General features: G+C 56.4%; 6 protein-coding genes across 6 annotated transcripts; 2 read left to right on the top strand and 4 right to left on the bottom strand.

Moving 5' to 3' along the window:
• Positions 1 to 7,091, bottom strand: BJ171DRAFT_511981 (P-loop containing nucleoside triphosphate hydrolase protein). Its single transcript, XM_053111631.1, has 21 exons — positions 6,926 to 7,091; positions 6,391 to 6,586; positions 6,145 to 6,181; positions 5,874 to 6,019; positions 5,551 to 5,768; positions 5,390 to 5,462; positions 5,165 to 5,263; positions 4,885 to 4,987; positions 4,752 to 4,784; positions 4,469 to 4,671; positions 4,113 to 4,277; positions 3,882 to 3,976; positions 3,578 to 3,681; positions 3,210 to 3,385; positions 2,820 to 3,059; positions 2,574 to 2,705; positions 2,116 to 2,307; positions 1,631 to 1,892; positions 1,272 to 1,423; positions 968 to 1,110; positions 1 to 709 (listed from the first exon to the last, which is right to left on the bottom strand). The coding sequence occupies exons 1-21, from the start codon at positions 6,976 to 6,978 to the stop codon at positions 349 to 351; spliced, it is 3,183 nt and encodes a 1,060-aa protein (XP_052964879.1). The 5' UTR covers positions 6,979 to 7,091; the 3' UTR covers positions 1 to 348.
• Positions 7,092 to 7,897: 806 nt separating this feature from the next.
• BJ171DRAFT_426088 (P-loop containing nucleoside triphosphate hydrolase protein) lies at positions 7,898 to 10,416 on the bottom strand (the record flags this gene model as incomplete). The annotated part of the gene is made up of 8 exons (XM_053107755.1): positions 7,898 to 8,218; positions 8,412 to 8,492; positions 8,580 to 8,643; positions 8,840 to 8,980; positions 9,096 to 9,189; positions 9,429 to 9,704; positions 9,816 to 10,135; positions 10,352 to 10,416. The coding sequence occupies 8 exons, from the start codon at positions 10,414 to 10,416 to the stop codon at positions 7,898 to 7,900; spliced, it is 1,362 nt and encodes a 453-aa protein (XP_052964878.1).
• Positions 10,417 to 12,148: 1,732 nt separating this feature from the next.
• On the top strand, positions 12,149 to 12,406 carry BJ171DRAFT_398049 (uncharacterized protein; the record flags this gene model as incomplete). The annotated part of the gene is made up of 1 exon (XM_053107193.1): positions 12,149 to 12,406. A coding segment is annotated over one exon (258 nt), but the record flags the coding sequence as incomplete, so codon positions are not given.
• A 332-nt stretch (positions 12,407 to 12,738) lies between these two features.
• On the bottom strand, positions 12,739 to 13,665 carry BJ171DRAFT_511974 (uncharacterized protein). Its single transcript, XM_053111630.1, has one exon. It carries the CDS (start codon positions 13,649 to 13,651, stop codon positions 13,184 to 13,186), a length of 468 nt encoding a protein of 155 aa, XP_052964876.1. The 5' UTR covers positions 13,652 to 13,665; the 3' UTR covers positions 12,739 to 13,183.
• A 316-nt stretch (positions 13,666 to 13,981) lies between these two features.
• Positions 13,982 to 14,354, top strand: BJ171DRAFT_511973 (uncharacterized protein). Its single transcript, XM_053111629.1, has one exon. It carries the CDS (start codon positions 14,131 to 14,133, stop codon positions 14,329 to 14,331), a length of 201 nt encoding a protein of 66 aa, XP_052964875.1. The 5' UTR covers positions 13,982 to 14,130; the 3' UTR covers positions 14,332 to 14,354.
• A 2,598-nt stretch (positions 14,355 to 16,952) lies between these two features.
• On the bottom strand, positions 16,953 to 19,219 carry BJ171DRAFT_511970 (Endoribonuclease XendoU-domain-containing protein). The gene is made up of 5 exons (XM_053111628.1): positions 18,404 to 19,219; positions 17,968 to 18,245; positions 17,632 to 17,814; positions 17,436 to 17,521; positions 16,953 to 17,341 (listed from the first exon to the last, which is right to left on the bottom strand). The coding sequence occupies exons 1-5, from the start codon at positions 19,122 to 19,124 to the stop codon at positions 17,176 to 17,178; spliced, it is 1,434 nt and encodes a 477-aa protein (XP_052964874.1). The 5' UTR covers positions 19,125 to 19,219; the 3' UTR covers positions 16,953 to 17,175.
• Positions 19,220 to 19,225: the final 6 nt, after the last annotated feature.

Genomic DNA, 19,225 nt, shown 5'->3' with positions numbered 1-19,225 from the left:
CCCCACTCGATCGGCGATGGTCTGGTTCGCCCGTGCAGCAAGCTGTATTCCGTTCGTCAATGACACCATCTCTCGAAAGCGGCTCGTGGCTCAAAGACCATCGACTTTGGAGGCAACCGCACCCCGAATTGCGCTATTGGGCGAAACTATCGGGCAAAGCCATCAGGGATGCTGACACACGGAAGCGGTTGTCCCGAATGCATCGGCCTTCTTGTGCCCGAATGGGCAGTAGCCAGAGATTTACGCAGAGAAGCAGCTGGGCTCTGCCTCCCCCCTTTCAAATCCTCGCTCTGTTGTTGACTCGGCCGGGCGCTGTGCCCTCTGGCCTTCGCCAGGCATCGCCGCATGTCATTGATCATCCGCGGCCGAGAAGCGCACGGACGGCTGGCGGCGTGTGGGCAGCTTGCTTGCCATCGGCGTCATTGACACCTGCCGCGACGATGCAGCCCCAGGCGTCTCCATCACCGCATCAAACATGCGCGTGTCGCTGGGCTCGTTGCCGATGCCTTCGTATCCGGATGTGCGCTGCCGGATGCTCGTTGGCGTTGGAAGTGGTGATGGTGCTGGCGATGGACATGGCTCTCCAATCATGCCACCGTCGTGCTCGCTTCCTTCCGGGGCCATGGTTGCGGCGTGGGCGCTGGCGTTGGCACGGTATTCCTTGATCAGCGTACTTGGGCTCCGTGTGAGCGACCACTGGACAGGGAATCTGTCAGGCGGTCACAGGCGGTCGCAAGTGATCACAGGCGGTCGAACAGACATCACATCAAACCGATACGGCGCGTCAGCAGTGTTTCACTCGGCCCCGTGGTGCACAATCCGAGTCCATCCGAGTCGATCTCGGTCACTAGACAGCCATCTGTGCCGCTGTGTCGCCTGGATGCTTCCTGTGCCTTGTCCGGGCCGGAATTCCGGCTCTGTTGCTGTCCTCGTCACCCCAGGGATAATTCGGCTTTTGGCGACTCACCGGATCGGTCTCTTGCGCGGAGTCTTGCCCGTCGGAGTGTCAATGGCAATCACCTGGCACGCAATCTTTTGCTGCATCTGGTCGATTGTAGAGTCGATCTGATCGAACAGATCCTCGGATGCGGAACCGGTGAACTCTTCGGTCTGTCAAGCGTCGCACACCAAGGGATTGTGAGGATATCGCCTTGGCTTGGAAGCCGATCCACCACCATCACCACTGCCGTCAAGTTTTATCGCGCCTTTGCTTGCCACCGATCTGTCTGCTCGTGACTCATCCTGCTCTTCCAGACGCAACCCCTACATACCTCCTGTGCCCATGCACTCAAGTGCGCCAAGGTTGCCTCGCCAAGTTGACTTGATCGTGTCTTCATATCGTTGAGGATACTTTGTGTATCCTGCTCTGCAACCGTGGCCGTCTCGGCCGCAGCTTCGTGTCTCTGTTGCCGAGCCAGTTGGGCTAAATCCAGGTTGAGACAGTCGCATCGGTCACATTAGTAGCGTCAATGGCGTCATTCACATCAGTCGAGTAGGCTGCGCCAGTGGATACCCAGCGACTTGGGTTGGCCGGGCCTTTGTCGCCCAACCTCCGCTGCATCAACCGTCAAAGACGCCCAAAGACTCGCCCGACTCCACAACATCCATCATGCACAGTTCGTGTTCTCACCAGCCTCGACAGTGGCCGCCAGCTTCGTGGTGCCTTGCTCAACGGTATCCACGGTGGCTTCAGTGTGCGCCTGCAGGGTCTGCTGAACACCATGTGTACCATCGACAAACGACCGCATCTTCTCATCCACCAGGTTGCTTCCGAGTGCCAACGTTTTCTCTGCGTCGGTCGATCGTGTGCCTAGCTCCACAAGTGCCGCATCGTGCGTCTTGACCGAGTCGTCGGCAAACGCCGCTGCGGTGCTAAAGAGACCTTCCAGACGTAAAACACAGCCACTGCAAAGTTATGGACTAACAACATCGCGCTGTAGCATCACCAATCGCATCCTTGCCCTTTGCGGATTCGGTCAGTGACTCTTGTGAAAAGGGTCTCCCTCCATGCTAGCCCAGACCGCTGCCTGCGCGGAGTAGCGGGGGGAGACTCAATCCTGACCAAACTCCACGAAGCCAATCGCCACCCTCTGCCGCATTCATAAAAAGGATATGATCAATCCGCTCTTGGGCAGCATCGCACTGTCGGGTCGCCGTCTCAGTGAATGCTTGCTCTCGGCGACTAGAGAACGCTGTGACCAGCTGCGTGATATCCGAGAGCAGGGTCTGCGTTGCCAAAGGCACGGCCTCGCGTTCCTGTGCCAGCTGCTCACGCAATAAGCGGTTTTGCTCCTGCAGGGCAGTGATCTGGATACGCGTGGAGCGGAGGCAATGAGCTGCATAAGTACAAGCAGCACAAGGAGACCACCGCTCTCATGAGTCCAGACACATCGGTGTCCTGACCACCCGAATCGCAGTCGTCGCATGACGCTAATGCGCACATTGATGCGCAATAACACCATGCAGGCGCACAGGCCAAGGTCTTGCTGTCCCAACCAACTCACCGCCGACGCCACCCCTTCGCCCAGACCACGCCTCGATTCTACGAATCGCTCGTGCAACGCACTACTCACCTCGGCACGAAGCACTTGCTGCACCTGTGCTTCTCGCTGTGACTCGGCGACCTTGCGCTGGTTGATGTAGCCTTCCATGGTTGAGAACGCAGCTCGGAGCTCGCTGCCAAACTGCTGGCTCCAGACAAGCATCTAGCAAGAGTTTCGTTGGTTATCCCACCACAGACACTCTGCCGGTCACCGTCGTATCCCTCCCCCATGTTGGCTACAATTGATCGTCTCAGTTGCTTCTGTTGAGTTCTTTACCTCGGTCTGGTGCTGTCCGAAAGCCTGCCTCATCGACTCGAACACACGCACGTTGCCCTCGACACTGGCACGGGCTCGGTCGTGTGCCTCTATGCGAATGGCCTTGATCAAGTCTTCGAGCTGGCTCAAATCACTTTGCAGTGCTTGATTACCGGTATCAAGTTGGGCCTTGATTTGCTCGCTATGGCCGAGCAAATGATGCAGGCCAGCATCGTGCTGGGCCAAAGCATCAGCCCAGTCCTGGAGAAAGCATTAGCGGGAACGTGGCGATGAGGATGTTGGAGCAAAGTCTGTTTAGTTCCGATATCTCGGCGTGTGTGTGTGTGTGTGTGTCTTTGTCGGTTTGCCAAAGTGCCCCAGTCGCCGAGTAAAAAAAGGTGGTTAAGCTACCTTGGATAGCTGTGACGAACACAGTCCAAATTTGCTGGCGAGCGAATCCAGAAACTCGCTGGTACTGTTTCTCATATTATCGACTTGGGTTTCGATCGTGTGGACATGGCTCTGCAGGTCCTCTTGGAATTCCGAGAAGACTCTGGTGTTTTGGATCTCGAGGGCCGACTTGCGCTCTGTAAGGTCGATGTAGATACGAGGGACAAGATGTGAGGATGTGATACGAGGATCAGATACGAGGACCAGATACGGGGACCAGATACGAGGACCAGATACGAGGATGAACTCAGATGCGGGGATTGGTGGCGGCCAGACTCCGTTTTTGTCGCTCCAAACGCATATCGCAATGACTGGGCAAAGCATAGTACCTAGCTTGGAATGCAGTCCGTGAATATCTTGCACGCTCGACTTGAGTGTGGAGACGAGACCGGAGGCGAGCGCATCCATGCGCTTCTCGGTTTCGGCATAGGCACTGACGGTGCAAGTGGGGTCAGATCAGGCGCACAAAGGTCAGGCATGCACAGACCCAACGTATTCCGGGCTGTGAGACCCTCCTCTGTCACCCAAATGCAGCCGCCTCATCGAGGTGGTTTCAAACACCGTTGTCCTTATGAATCGTCCTTGCTTGCGATCCTCAGTCACGTCTGCCTATCCTGTCACTCTATAACCTACCTCGTGATGATGATTTGGTTCTGGAGGGAATCGCGGGTGGTTTCCAATTGTTGGAGGGTCTCATTCAGTTCATTTTTCTTCTCGTCAATCTCATTCTGAGAGGGAGTAATGGCGTTTTTGACTTGTCAGTGGAGGTTGCATTGCTCTCCAAGGTGGCGCATGCGATCGGCTTCGTCGCTGCTCCGCCATCAGGATCTCCGCCCCTCCCTTCCTTCGTTTCGTTGTCCTCACCAGGGCCGCAGTCAGACTTTCGTTCGTGGTCTTGAGCAGCTCTGTGTGTTGCTCAAACTTTGTCTCGAGATGACGGATCATTTCTTGGCGGTGCTCGATGTTCTTCAGGAGCTCCTCGATGCGCTCCTTTCGTCCCTGGCTCTCACCAACGATGCTTTGGTAGGTCTGGTGCATCCGAGCGGGGTTTTCCAATGCAACAGTGATCAGAACGTGCCGGAGCAAGGTCCGTGCGGTCGACTATACCCCCCTCGATTGGTGTGCATGCGTTCCCAGATTGCAGCCCTTTCAACCCGGGGCGGACATCTAGAAACCCAGAAATGGAAGCACACGAGGAAAGCAGTCTTGCATGCCCATACCTCCTGCGACAAGTAGATGCCGTTCTTGTCTCGCGCAGCCTGCAGGTCGTTTTGCAGCCTCTCGATCTCGAAGGCATACTCGCGTATCAGCGCCTTCTTGGTCATCTTCTGGTTGACTTCGGGCTTGTTTCGGATGTTCTTGGCTCGACTGGCGTAGTCCAGCGTGGACTGCGATTCTTCCAAGTTGCACTTGGCCGGAGATACTGTGGGCCGGCAACGTATCGGCAAGCCCGTGTTATGGTGCGAATCTACTCTTCTGGACCGGCCGTCTCGCCAGACTTACCTGCAGCAATGATGCAAGTCTTGGTGCGGCCACCTGATTCGGGGATTCAAGTTGAAAGTGGAATCGTTAGCTGCAGATGGACGATGCCCCAGATAATCTCACTGCCTGTCTGCTTGCCGAGAGTCCAGCCTACCGAGTGAATCTTGGAGGAGGCGAGTCAGTTTACTCTCGCGATAGGGAATGTGCGGGCTGCGACCCACAAGGGCGTCGATAACGCGGCCCAGAGTGAGCAGGCTCTAGATATGATACAAGCGCAGGTGTCCAGGTCGATCCGCACGTTAGTGGAAGAGCGTCGCGTGCATTCGGGAAACTCGGTCCGATTCGGAATGACGCAGCGTAAGCGCCCTCAGGAACTATGTTGGTGAGTATTCATCCAGTGCTCTGTCCCATGTATGCTGCCGTCTCGCCAGTACCTGGTTGATCATTCCGGCCTCCTTGGCTCGCATTTTCTCGGCACCGGATCGGGCAATGTTCTCAGAGCCAGCCAAGTCGACAAGATTGAGCTTTCCGATCTGTGAAACGGAGTCGAGCGTTTGTTAATCAGCAGCAGTAGAAGTAAGCTTGTCTGCCGGTGCTACGACGGGCCACATCGGCGCTGTGACAGTCCATCCTGGCTCCCAAGAGTTGCATCGGCTCACCTTCAGCAGCTCCTCTCCATCAGGCGTTGACTCTTTGGTGTGGACGGTGATTGAAAAGATGCTGTGGGATCGACTGGAGGGGTTGGTGGTGGTGTGTTAGCACAGCCTTGGTAGTAGCACGTTGCCGCCGCCCAGCCTCTGTAGTCGACGTCAGTGCGCACCTCGAGACTTCGTTCATCTTGGTGGCCGCGATCTGGCGCTTATGCGATCCCTTTTGCAGGATTGAAATCACATCTTGGGCGTTTTTGACCATGATCTCCTCCAGCCCTTGGATCACCACCGATCCCTTCCGAGAAAGATCGTCGTAGATCCGCAGCTTTCGGAAATCGTCCTCGGGAGAAAGCAGGTCCTTCAGCTCCTCATTGTAGAGCTCAACAAACTATAGGAGCGCGCAATCGGTCCTGTGAGTCGACTCGACTCTTTCACTGATTGACTATCCTTGCCCAACAGAGCTGTGGCCGACGGATGGGCAAGTTGTACATACCGAAACTCTGACCGTGTACTCTGCGCATTCGCCGTCCAACGCATCGAACAGTGCGAACAGGGTTCGCGGGATCACACCAGCATCAGGGTGATTGGGGTCCGTGAGGTTGCCCTCCATCGTGTAGGTCTTGCCGGTTCCCGTTTGGCCTACACCCCCCCCCAACAAGCGGAGCATCATCAAAATGGACGTCGTCAGCAACCGCAGACCGTGGCTGCTTCGCGGACTGTGCGATTCCAACAATCGTCCTGTCCCTGCGCAGCTTCCCACATACCATAAGCGAATATGGTGCAGTTGTAGCCCATCAAGACCTGTCAGTTGTCCGTTGAGGATTTTAAAGGCGACAGCGACAGTCAATGGATGCAGTTAGCATAACGTTGAGATGAGGGGCCATAAGATGGCGAGTTAGACGGAAGAGCAGACCAAACGTGGGCACAGGTCCAGCTCGTTCGTCCTCAAATCGGGCTTCATTGCCACCACCGTCTCTGGCACAGCGATCAATGCCGCTCGTCAGTCTCACCTCCTCCAATATGGGAGAGACCACTTGATCGAAGACGTTCTTCTGGGTGCTTTCTGGCCCAAAAACCTTGTCGAAATGATAGGTCTTGGTGCTCATCGAGCTCGAGCCCGGTCCAACCTTCAGCAGCACTTCCTTGCCATTCTGGGCCGACGCAACCGAAGGACTGTTCTCGGCGATTTCCTTGGAGTTCCTCGGCCTGGTCGAGATATTGATGTTTCGGGGAGGTCCAAAGAATACGAATGGCAGTCGGCGGCATCAATCGAGAGAGAGACAGCAGGTTGGTGGCATTGGTGACATTGGTGGATGAACATACAATCATGACAGGGTTAAAATCTCGAGGCAACTTGTATCTGCACGAGCTCATGAGCGATCGCCGTTTGGACCAAGGACCAGCGCCTTCGCGAGGCATGTCCAGCAAAGCTTTCGTGCCGCTAAAGCCCAAGATCAATGCGAGACATCGCTCTGCTTCCGACCTCGAGGGCCGCAACCAACCTGCCCCTCAACATCGTCACTCATCGGTTGATGGCACTCATACCTGACTCTCACGATCACATTGATGTTTGTTTCTTTGTCGTTGTCCTTGCTCATCCTGGCTCCTCTCTGCGGTAGTCCGTTCTGGTGCGTTCAGGTCTGCTCTGGTGCGTTCTGGTCTGCCCTGGTCTGTTCTGGCGTGGCCAGCTCTGGAAGGTGTCCGCTTGCAGCAGCATCGATTTGGGTGCTGGGCACCTCGCCCATATTTGGGAATATTGATCCGGCAGTCCACGTGATGCGACTCCGACAGAACAAGCGCGGTTTCCAGCCAATCAGGGCGCGGCGCCGTCTCACTGAGTGCTCCGTCGGTTGCTGATTCCCCATGTTGAATCCGATGCTGCTCCATGCTTCGTGCCCCGGAGCACAGTCGTTCGCTCCAACTCGATCATCTCTCGTGAGGATTTCCCAGGGAGCAGAGACGGTTCATATATTTACTGCTGCACCCATCAGTATCGAATGCTCTCATCGTCAGGCTTTGGCTTTTGGCGATTCTCCAAGGCCTCCTGGTCGTCCGGATGCCCAGAACTGCCGTCATCGGCATCGTAGCGTTTGCGGGACATGACGTCTTCTTCCAGAGACTCGATGATCTCTTTAAAGACGCTCTTGCCCGACGAGGGTGCCGACGAAAGATCGCCAAAGACACCCAGGGTCCGTGCAACAGGCTTGGCCTGCTTCCATTCAGTCCGGCCGATGTGTTCCAGCCCAGGAGCGATCGTGGCCGATCCCTTGTATGCAGACTTGTCGCGCGGCAGCCCCTTCTTTTTGGATCGCTGGAAGCTGAGCTTCACGAGACTAAGATTGATGAGCCGCTCGCAGTTGCGCTTCAGGTATGCCGCCTTTTCGGTATCGGTGAAGCACGTTGGGAAGCGGACGCTGCGAGAGGAGCACACTGGCGGTGAGCTTCTTGCGGATATGAACGCAGCATCCCACGAAATCCTCTCCTCTCCTCTCCTCTCCCGAGCCGTGACCTGCAGCGTTACCTCAGCCAGAGATAGAGTGTGATGATCTTGTGCATCCCCTCGATCACACGCAGGGCCTCGATGGTTGCGGGAGGCTGTCGCGGCAGCACAATCTTTTGGTCGATTGGGCACTCGCGCCGTTCGATAAACGCATCCACAAAGAGCATCATGCATTTGTCTGCAAACCCGCCGTCGACTGAGTGCGGGGCGTTTGTGAAGATGAACCGGTCCCGGAGTTCGAGCGGCTTGTTCTCAAGAAGCGTGGCAACCTCTTTCTGGTTTCTGAGATTGCACAGAAAGTAGTCGCCATCGAGCCTCGAGAGATCCTCGTATCGCTCCTGAGCAGGATGCAGTCGTACGAGCACAACGGACGTTATTGACAGGCGGCGAGCCTTGGGCTAGTTGCAGTGCTTTGACTAGCTGCGGTACCTTTGCGTCGACGTCCTGACATCCACCGAAGCGTAGCCAACCCCGACAGTGACCACACACGACAGCCCGCACCGACTGCCGCACAACACGACGGTTACGTACGAGTAAGCTCGTAAAGCCCATGCTCGGGAACTTGTTCGAGAACTCCTCAACCTGTTCGAGTGTTGGAAGCAGACCGGCGGTCTGTCGCCCAAGACGAAGGGTGGCGGATGGTGTCAGGGGCCGGAATCAGGTTGCTTCTGTCATTCGTGACCGGTCCGTAGCACAAACCTCGACCAAGGGCAGATCGGCGTTCATGTAGTACTTGAGCCTCTCGTGATCGATATCATCGAGTCTGTAGACAGCGTTGGTTGACTGGGCGTGAGTATCCTTCATACTTGAACCCATCCATGCACACAGACAGCTTTGGCTGCTGAAGCTCCTCCCAATATACTCGGCTGCTCAAGGTCCTCTGGCCTCATCCACTCATTTGGTTCCTCTGACCTCGCATGCTCATGCTCTTTGAGAGGTGGAATCGGGGCTGGACTCACGCGCAAACGTATCCTTCAGGGTGCTCGGTACCAAAGCGTCCCGCACGGCCGGCTATTTGCTTGACCTGCGAGACACTGAGGTAGCGGCTGACCTCTCCGTCGAACTTTGTCAGTCGCTCGAAGACGATACGCTTGATGTTTCTACAAGGGAAGTATTGTGTTTCCGAGTAAGTCATAGCCACAGACTTTATAGGCCTCGTGTATACAGTTCTCTGGGCAGTTGGACCATCCACATGCATCTTGGAGAAGAACCTACAGATTGAGTCCCATCCCGATGGCATCCGAGGCGACGAGCACATCAAATCCGCTTCCAGGCTCGTTGAAGAGTCGCGCTTGCTCAGCCCTGGTTTCTGCCAGCAAAAAATGAAAATGAAAGCGACAAAGATTGGTCGGTTAAACACTGAGTTTATCACTGAGTCGAGCACCGAGTTCAGCACTGAGTCGAGCACTGAGTTTGCCAGTGCCCTCATCCTGCCGCTGCTAGTCCTGCGATTTTCCAGAATCTAGACACAAGGCAGTAGTATTGATATATACCCACGCACTTTTAACAGCCGTTGCGATCCGCAAGGAGGGGGGGCAGTCGGCTCACCTGGTGGCAGACTGCCGTAAATCACCGCACACTTGAATCCGGTGCTCTCCTCGATGTGCTTCTTGACCGCAAAGATGTTTCGGCGCGAAAACGTGACAACAGCGTCGCCCTTCTTGACATTGCCAAATTGGCCATCGAGCGATGGACTCAGATGAAGCGATGTCAGACGATTGTACTGATTGACTTCAACGTCCTCGCCTATCGAGGCACATATTCTCTTGATGAGATCGACCACGGTGGACTCGCCGCACAAGTGAATCTCTCGAGCCTGCAAACCTGCGAAAGCACGTCAAATGTCAGGACAGCCGAGGACATGCATCGGCTCCGAGTCAGATATCGGCACGTCTGGCATCGCGAGCCATGGCCACGGAGGCCAAATCTACCGACCTAGCAGGGCCTGTGTCCATGCCCAACCGCGATGTTCGTCGTTGATCATTTGGATCTCGTCGATGATCGCAACGTCATAGATCCGGTTCAGAGGCGCCATCTCAACCGTGGCCGAGTACAGATCCACATCGTCACTTTCGCGTCGCTCTTCGCCCGTGAGCAGGTTGCATGGGACACCCTTCCGATTCATTTTGTCGTAAATTTCGTGGGCCAGGAGTCTCAGCGGACCGCAGTATAGTCCGCTGGCACAGTTCTCGAATCGAGAAAGTGCTGAATAGGTCTTGCCCGAGTTGGTGGGGCCGACGTGGAGAATGATTTTCCTGGGCAGCATGGGGGGGGTCGGGGAGATTAGAATGCAGCTGCAAGACGTGTAGATCCAAGTGGCGGAGTGAGTCCTGGCATGGCCGTATCGTTCGCCAAGGCTCTATCTCGGGTGAAGGAGGTCGCTTGTTGCATCGTCTAGGAGTGGGCCTCCCTCACCGCGACGGTCTTCCACGGCCATTGAGAGAGAAACATTGTAAATGGAAAGAGCTCACCTGTCCATGCGTCGGGCTGCCGGAAACAGCTCGGTTGGAGATGTGAGATCGGTGGACTCGAGCATGGCCGACATCACCAGTGCCTTGGCGGGCTCCATCTTGGCAAAGTACTTGAGGATCTCAGGCAACAGGATCCGGTTCAAATTGGCTGTTCGTTCTCATCCGTTCCAGGCGGGTTCGGCAGGCGGATTAGTTTTGGTCCCATTCCGTTGGAGGTGCCATGTCGATTCAGGTCGATTGGGGGGGGGTTTACGAGGCCGGTTGGGGTTAGTCGAGATAGCGCCGTGGGCGATTATCAGGAGTTGTTCACAGCGAACGATCGAGCACGGATATGGTCTCCAGCGACCACAGAGCAAAAAACCATATTCATCATCATGTCTCGAGACACGTTCACGGCCATAATCACAGCCATAGTTGGAATCGGGATTGGGCCTGGGCGGCACGTACATCTCGCCTTCATGTGGATGATCAGATGCTTCAGTGTCAAATCCAGTTTTCCGTCCAGCAGATCGGCCCGGAAGGCAGAAATTGCGCGCCGATAAACTTCGGCGCCGATACCAACGGCAAAGCAGCGCGCGAGCAGGATGCGGTTCCTCGGGAGGTTCGTCAAGATCGGCTCCAGCTCTGAATTCATGAGCAGGATTGGCGGTGTGAGCAAGAACAAGTGCGGCGCACGGATGGTTGGCTCTGATGTTGCCCGCTTCGGCTGTACCATGGCTCTCCCACTCCATCTCTCTCTACCACTCGCCCATCTTCTGATAGCTGCGGCTCGCATTCCTCGTCAAACTCATGACGGCTTTTTCACGCGAGGTGTACTCACTCTGCATATACTTGTGGAACTCTTGATCGGAGAGCTCCTCGTTCAGGTCAATCAGTCGAGAATGCGGGATAAATTCGGTGACGGAGCTCTGGTTCTTGGGCGAAAGGGAGGACTCGTTGTGTCCCCCCTTTGCATACTGGCGAGTCGAGTACGTTGGCAGGTTGTCGGGTCGGTTGACGATCTTTTGGGCTTCGCCCGAAGACTTGCTGCTGCGGAAGCGAAGACTCTGTCCGCAGAAAGCCCCCAGCTGACGATAATGGCACGCTGTCGCCACCATCAAACGCCTTGGGGAAAGGAGGGCTCTCTGCAGAGCATAAGCAGAGACATGGAGACGCATTCTCGGCGAATGCACCGGTCGCTGTGGTGATGGCTGTGGCAGAGACCGATCCAGCCCAGATCGGGTCGGCTGGGTTTGGGCCGGAGGCTGCGGCTCGGCATCACTGCGGTCATGTGACGGGCGCCGACTCCGCGCCACAGCCGATCCTGGCCGCGCCACGCCGTGTTATATGTAGCCACATAGCCACGGCATATTCAAAAAAATGGAGTCCCTGACGATTGCTCCTTGGGTAGCCCAGTGTGGCTGCACCCGCCAAGGACAGCCTGAGTCCTGGACTACGTCACCTTGAATCAAGCACGCTGACCTGGGTGCAACGTCGACGCTGAGATTGATGTGCTGTCAGCCCGGCTTCTATCTGCATCTCAGTCGCCGCACCTGCGGGAGCCGCCATTAGTACCCGACACAGTCGCTCGGATCTTTTGACTCGGTCTCCGATACCTCATCGCATGTGCCAGGGTTTTCGACTCGGACTGCACACTCTGTCACCTTCCCACGGCCGCGTTCTGCTCCAAGATCGATTGCATTTGCCTGGGCGTACGCTTCGTCCATGTCTCCAAAGGAAGGGTATCTTCAGGTTGTCGATCCTCGGTCCAGCGAGGGCGGGCCTGACGCTGCGTTGTTGCTGAGCCTCGACCGCGAGGATCCATTCCTGTTGGAAACGCTCGAAGCCCTCATCGAGTCCCACGCGAAACAGGGCAAGTCCTTGATTCTCGCACGGGTGCAAACGATCGACCCAGCGGCGCCGCATCGGCCAGTATTCTTCTATTACTATGCGCCATCTCTGAACAAGGTTATTTTCCGAAAGTATGGTCGGCGACAAGAGTATCTCTTCCGGCTGTTTGCGCTCAACCCCCTAACCAACACCGAGATTGTTGGTGATGTGGACTACTTCATGGTCGAGACCACGGACAACAGCAACAGCAGTGACCAAGTCTCGTCCTCTCGCTCCACACCGGGCATGGGTATGAAAGCTCTCGCACAGCGATTCAACGAACTGGCCACAAACTTCCCCAGCAGCCCTCCGGTCAGTCGCATTTCTGTAGGCTCCAGGGACGCGCGGCGAAAGCTCTCGCTCAACCAGCTCATGCTCAACTCGGTCGGGAGTCTCAACTCGCTCAAGGTTGCCGAGATTGTCGGCCCAGAGTTGAACAAGTCCACAAAGACTCTGGAGCTGGGAACCGCCGCTCGAAGCCGGGGCTCTTCAGCGGACTTGAAGATCGAGCCGGTTGTGGCCGCATCCAGGGATGATCTCATGGTGCTGCAGGCCTTTGACGAGCTGCAGCGACTCAAAGACTTGCAGAGCACCACCATGGAAGAGTGCGTTCGTCGTCTGCGCTCGCAGCACCAGAACTATGTGAAGCAAGTGGCCAGCAAAAGCCACGAGCATCGAGGCAGCATCGGCCATCGCAACATGGACACAGCTTCGCCAAAGAGCATCGAAGATCAACCGGATCAAATCAAGAGCCCAAAGGACATAAGCGCACTATCTTCTATTTCGATTCAGGACATTTTTGAGCCTTTCGCCAACATGGGGTCTAGCGAGTGCCTCAACGGACCGAAGGCATATAGATCGGTCACGAACATTGCAGCTTCTCGAGCCGTTGCAGGTGATGATCTAGGTCACTATCCGTCGGCAGAGTGTCTGGATGCCAAGCCCACTGGCGACAGCCCCTTCTCACCAAGCACAGGGGCCGGCTGCGGCCAAACGAGTCAAGCTACGCTTAAACTGACGCTGAGGAAAAAGTCGATTCCCACGGAAGAGGTCTCGGGCAGCATCGCTGCGATCCGAACGGCGACCTTGGAGAAGAAGGGGGCTCCGCCGACAGGCGTCTTTGAGTCGAGTGACTGCGACAATGATCAATCCGAGGCCAGCGGGCATTCTCAGTACGGCGAGGACGAAAAGATGCTCGAGCAGGGCGAGCAGAGCCCGGTCGAGGCATACTCGTCCATGATACGATACCGGGCCGTGTTCATTGGCACCGACGATGACTATCTGGCACGAGCTGTCGTGCGCAAGCTCTTCGAGGTCAACGCCCTGGACCCGGCCGATTGCCAACTGTTTGACATTCCACGCGAGGCCCTGGAGAACGAAGGTTCGAATCCCACAGACAGCCATTCGCGGCAAGGGCCTATGGCTGGGCATGGCGAGCGAGTTGAGGGCAGAGTGGCGCCAGGATGCTCGGCTGCAACGAGCCTCGTAGCCATGATGACGTTGTGTGTCGGTGGCCAGGATAGCATGCGCACGGTTCAGCGTTTGAGGGAGTCTCCGATGCCGAAGCATGTTGCTCTGCGGGGCTGCCAACGAGGCGCGGCGCTTGTCGTTCTCATAACCGCGAGCAGTTGCCATGCGGGCTGGGAAAGTGGAGCATCACAGGCCCCTCAGATATGCGCCTCGAGCACACTTGGCTCACGTCCTTGTGTGGTTGTTCGGCTCTTGCTTCGACAGGGATTCAAATCGAACTCGACGAAGCTCAGTACGATGAAGTGATCGGACCGCAACAACTCGAGTCCAGTAACCACCCTGGCTTTCGTCCGTCATACTGGAATCGCCCGAACGCCCACCTGTCTGCCGTGGGCTTCTACGGGCGGGCCCGCCGAACCCTTCAGCCGTACTCGATCGTCATGGGCACGTTCTATGTCGTCCTATCGGGGCTGGTGCTGATTCTGACGTCGGGAACTCTGACAGAGAAGTCGCTTATGAGTGTGACCCTGCTGCTGATCTTTGTATGCGTGTTGCTGGGAGTCAAGGTGATGGACTCGAGGATGACTGCCCGATGGGGAGTGCTGGTTGATGAGGAGAGTCTTGTGGAATCTGCATCATGAATCGAATGCGCATCATGAATCGGTATGAAGGGTCGGGCCCGGCTGGAGCGGGGGTGTCGCCCCGGGGTGAGCTCTGGGCAAGCTCCCGTCCGTCGACCACTCCAAAGCCTTGTTGGTGTCGATCGCCGTCGGAGACTGACGGTGGGCCAAGCGACCCCGCCCTCGTGGCTCAGGGTCGGGGGGGGGTGTCCCTTGCAGGCATCTGGGGTCGGGGACCAAAGGGTGCAGGCGGGTCGAGGATGCGCAACAGTACCATGACGACCCAAGGGTGCCTTTGGAGGGTGCCTTCCGTGGTGGGTGGCAAGACGCAGACGGGATGCGATGGGATGGCGATGGGAGGACCCGTGTGAAGAGGAAAGCCTGGACGGGTACCAACCGTGGGATACAAAGTGACCGACAGCAGCGCTGGAGGGAGGAAAGATACATCGACAGCGATCAGGGCACCGGTGATCGTAGCATGAGTGATCATAACGTCGGTGGTCATAATATCAACGATCGTTACTTGGGCGATCATCGCTGCCGAGGCGGTCGTTGGATCGATCGATCGCCGACTCTGCAATCCCAGCACAAGCGCATTCGCGGAGGACCCTGTACCTTGGGGGTTTCAGTCTCCGCTGACATCGACACTGTTGCGGCATGCTTCCGCTGCATGCATCTTGCTATCGTTAACGCATACATTACTGCTAACACTCGCACCAGCACTCGCACCAACACTCGCACCAACACTCGCACCAACACTCGCACCAACACTCACATTAACACTCACGTTAACACCCCCAATAACAATAGCACCCCTCTGCATCCAAACATTCGCCCTCGGCGGGTCCATCCCGGCGGCCTGACGAACACCCTTGCGCTCCCCCCGTCGCCGTCCCTCGTTCGCAGCTGCCGTCTTTTCTCTGCCCTCCGCCCGACCCCAAGCTCGCCCAGCCCTCTTCGGGCTCGGGCAGACGATCGGCGTTGCCTCCGCCGTGCGTCGGTACATAAAAGTCCCATATACCTCATCTCTCGCAGCTGGGTGATCTCTGCTTTCGTTAGTGCTGCTTCGCTCACACTGGCCCCTGTCCGTTGCATATCTCGCCTGGCTCATCACTGCCACCTACGCTCCTATCCCAAAGGACTCATTGCCTCTGTTGTCAGCATGGGTCTCATGCGTCAGCTTCTTGTACTCGCCATCCTGATCTGGGTGGCTCGTCCCCATGCCATCGACTCTGATTCGCCCCGTAGAGGCAAATGCAGCAGTCATGAGCCTGCTCGATACCACCGCGACGACAACGACGATCGCTGCCGCGGCGTCGACTGGCGCTCGCTGGTTTGCTCGGGCTTCCGAGATCAAGACTGCAGCTGGGACGAGTCCGTCTATGAGCACGAAGACGAAGTGTGGATCAAGACGGTTGTTTGGCAGCGAGTGAAGCATCACCGCAAACCCGAAAAGTGCTTGCCAAAGCGCCCCCCGAGCCATTCTCGAACTTCCCAGCATCCACACCGCTCCACCAGCCGGGCTTCGGTCTCGCCAACGCACTCTCATAGCACCCCAGGCACCTCGCCCACTTCGCACATCCGCCGCTCCAGAACCCATGTATCTGTTGTTCCGACATCTGCAACCCAGCTCGCTCTCTCGGCCACAACCGCAACCGCAACCACCACCACCACCACCACCACCACCACCACCACCACCACCACCACCACCTCTACTACTACTACTACTACTACTACTACTACTACTACTACTACTACAACTACCACCTCGCCCAGCCCCGTTGCAACTTCCAGTTCTCCCTCTGGCATCGGAGTTGTGCCCACATCTGTAGCTGCATCTCCAACGGTCTCTGTCACCGGCAATGCTAATACTGTGCTGCCAACTGCCACAACGTCTGCCAGCGCAAGCCCGACTGGTGACTGCACCGCCTCGGTTCTGTCCTCCTGTAGTACATCGCAGATGGGCTCGTATCGCTGCTGCGACAGTGCCAACACTGTACAAATGTGCGCTTTCGGATCCAACTTTGGCTCCCTGACCTCACCCGAATGGGTCACCATTGCCGACTGCGGTGCTCAACAGCTCAAGTGCGCTCTGGATGACTGGGAATGGTAGCTATCCTGTGTTTTGCGCACCGCTGCTCTTCCGATTGTATCAATGCTGAAGGTCGTCTCTCCGAGCCGCAGCTATACTGACAGCGATGATGTTTTTTCTTTGATGTCCTTTAGTGTCTCCCCTTCGCAGCTCGGGCCTGATGGTCGTCTGGCTTGAACCGCCGCCTGCCCGGCACTCTGGGCCAGATTGTGTGCTTTTTGATCGCAGACCACTTTTTTCTGCCTACCCCCTGAACGTTTGCTGTGCAGTGCGTGCCGTTTCATGTTTGCTGTGCCGACGGTCTGTGCCGACGGTCCTGACGGTCCGGCCCTACAGACCATCTCTGTTCGACCAGTTGCCGTCTTATTGCTGTCCGCCAGACCAGACCGGACCGCTTCCGATCCATCCGATGCAATCGAATATCATTCAGTTAAAACAGTACCAGGCGCAGACCGAACGAGCCGGTCGCCCTATCCACGATCGCTGTCGGGGCCCTCTTCCAGACGACCGAGCAACTGGCACGCGCCCGCCTCCGGACATCCAGCGGGGTCTTCCGATCGCGGAGTGGCGGATGGGTGTGTATTCAGGCTTCGAAGAAGAGGCGGCCATCAGCCACAAACACACAACATCCCAGCCCCTTTCTCAAATACTGAGAGTGAAGGAAGTGGTCATTGGACTCATATGCCAAGGTGCCCTCGAGCTTCAGCTGACGAGCGTTGTAAAATCTGACCGTGAAGCGACCATGTGGCATCGGAGTCTTGGATTCGGTACAATTAGAGAACCTCAATGTAGGCAGATCCTAGGGCAATCTCTCGACCGTTCCTGAGCTTGTGGATGGTCAGCCCGATGTCGACGCCATCGATGGTGAAGGGGATGTGACCCTCGTGGTCGGGAAGGGCGTAAAAGCAAAGCGTGTACAGCGCCAGCTCAAACTCGGGGCTGAAGTCATTGCAGGGACGGAGTGCGAAACAGTGTCGTTTTAGATGGGAAACAACCATTGGTGCCAGTTGGCCTAGCAGTGAGCATTTCCTACCTGACGCCCATCAGAAAGGTTGAAACGGGCTTGACGCAACCGTGCCATTCAAGCTGGCAGGACATGATGTGATCCCTGCCCGTCGGCTGGACCACAGCAGAGTTTTAGTGTCTCCATGCCGATCCAGGTCTACATTGCAATCTACGCTTCCGCAACCCTTGCGTGTCGCTTGCGCGCTGGCAAGTGATCTGCTTACATGGTCCAGCTTGGTGCCCTTTCTCTTGGGCGTGATGTAGCCACGATAATTGGCGTTTCCGCGACTTTCTTCGATATAAAACTGGATCCAATTATGGAAGCCAATCACCTGGTTGTCGCGGATCTCGCCCAGGAACGTGTGTTCGAAGGGACAAGAGTCGTTCTTGCTGACTCTTCTGTACATCTGTAGCGCCATTGCGTCACGGTGGCAAGGTTACCAACGTGGTCCATGACCCATGTGTCCCGCTTCGAAGACACATGATGCATCGGCACAAACATAAATCTTCCAACATCCACGGCAGCGACATCAAACAAACAGGCCCAGGCGGAAACCTACTCCGAACCAGAGATGGATGACATTTCGCTTGAACTCATTCAGGTCGCAGTGGGTGAGTCCCTTGGCCTTCAGGTACTTGTACAGATACGCACCGCATTTGGTCTTCAGGACAGAATCAACAAACTTGTGCTGCTCGGTGACTTCGGCCGCAGTCTCATGCTCCTCGATGCCAACGGTAGCGTGATAATTATCCAGGAGGCTGATGAAATACTTGAAGGTTGGGCGTTCGAAGATGTCTTGGTGAAGGTTCGAGAAGAGCCTTTCTCGAGCGACGTCATCTGCCAGCCAAGGACTTTGTGAGCAGTCTGCATTATCGCAGACATGGACGCACCCGATCCACGGCGACTCATGCCCAATGCAGGATGGTGTCCATAAGTCCATGCGACGCATGTCTGGGAGCAAGGTTGCGCGGGCCTTTGGCTCTTTCGCTACTTACCGGCATTAGAGACAAATGTCTTATGCTGGAGATTGAGTTGGAAGTTCTGTCCAGGGGCCAGGCGGTCTGTATCCAAGTTCCACAGCTGTTCGACCGCCAGAGATATATCCCCCAGTTCCTGAGGTGTGGGCTCAGGACAGTCCGCCGAGGCATAAGTTGTAGTGACCGTGGAGTATGAAGTGGATGTGCCGAGGTTCGATGTGGTAGTTGTGGTAGTCGTTGTGGTGGTTGTGGACCCACCAACGGCTCCGGCTGCGGCGTGGTGTGCGTAAGAATTGTCAGCAGAGCCCTCGTTTGCAGTGGTAGTAGTGGCGGTTACATGTTGGGCATAAGTTGTAGTAGAGCCACCCGAGTGCGAGGTGGTCGCCGAGTAGGACGAGTGGACTTTGCCCTGCACTGGTTGATTATAGGTGGCGGCGGTCTGGTTGCCAGTGCTACTCGACGGTGGAGGGGGGAAGTTTTGGTCATAAGGCTGCTGCTGTTGGTAAGGTGGTTGCTGTTGGTAGGATTGCTGCTGTTGATACGATTGCTGCTGTTGGTAAGGCGGTTGCTGTTGGTAAGGCGGTTGCTGTTGGTAAGGTGGTTGCTGCTGCTGCTGCTGCTGCTGCTGGTGAGATTGTTGGAACTCGTTATGTAGCTGCCCGATGATTTGCCCCGCGCCAGGGATCTTCTTGTCAACTTCCTGCTGGACTTTGTTGATGATGTTGTTCAGGAACGACATGGCGGGCCGGTTATCCTCGTGGTCGTGGTGTTCGTGATGGCGGTCGCCGTGGCGGAGGGTTGGTGACGAGACCGGCGGGTGGAGGCCGCCATCCACCACGG

Source organism: Polychytrium aggregatum (assembly GCF_025602895.1).
Source record: "Polychytrium aggregatum strain JEL109 chromosome Unknown BJ171scaffold_28, whole genome shotgun sequence".
Lineage (NCBI taxonomy): Eukaryota > Fungi > Chytridiomycota > Chytridiomycetes > Polychytriales > Polychytrium > Polychytrium aggregatum.
Note: the sequence above shows the minus strand (reverse complement) of the source record. Positions and strands in the feature narration are given on the sequence as shown.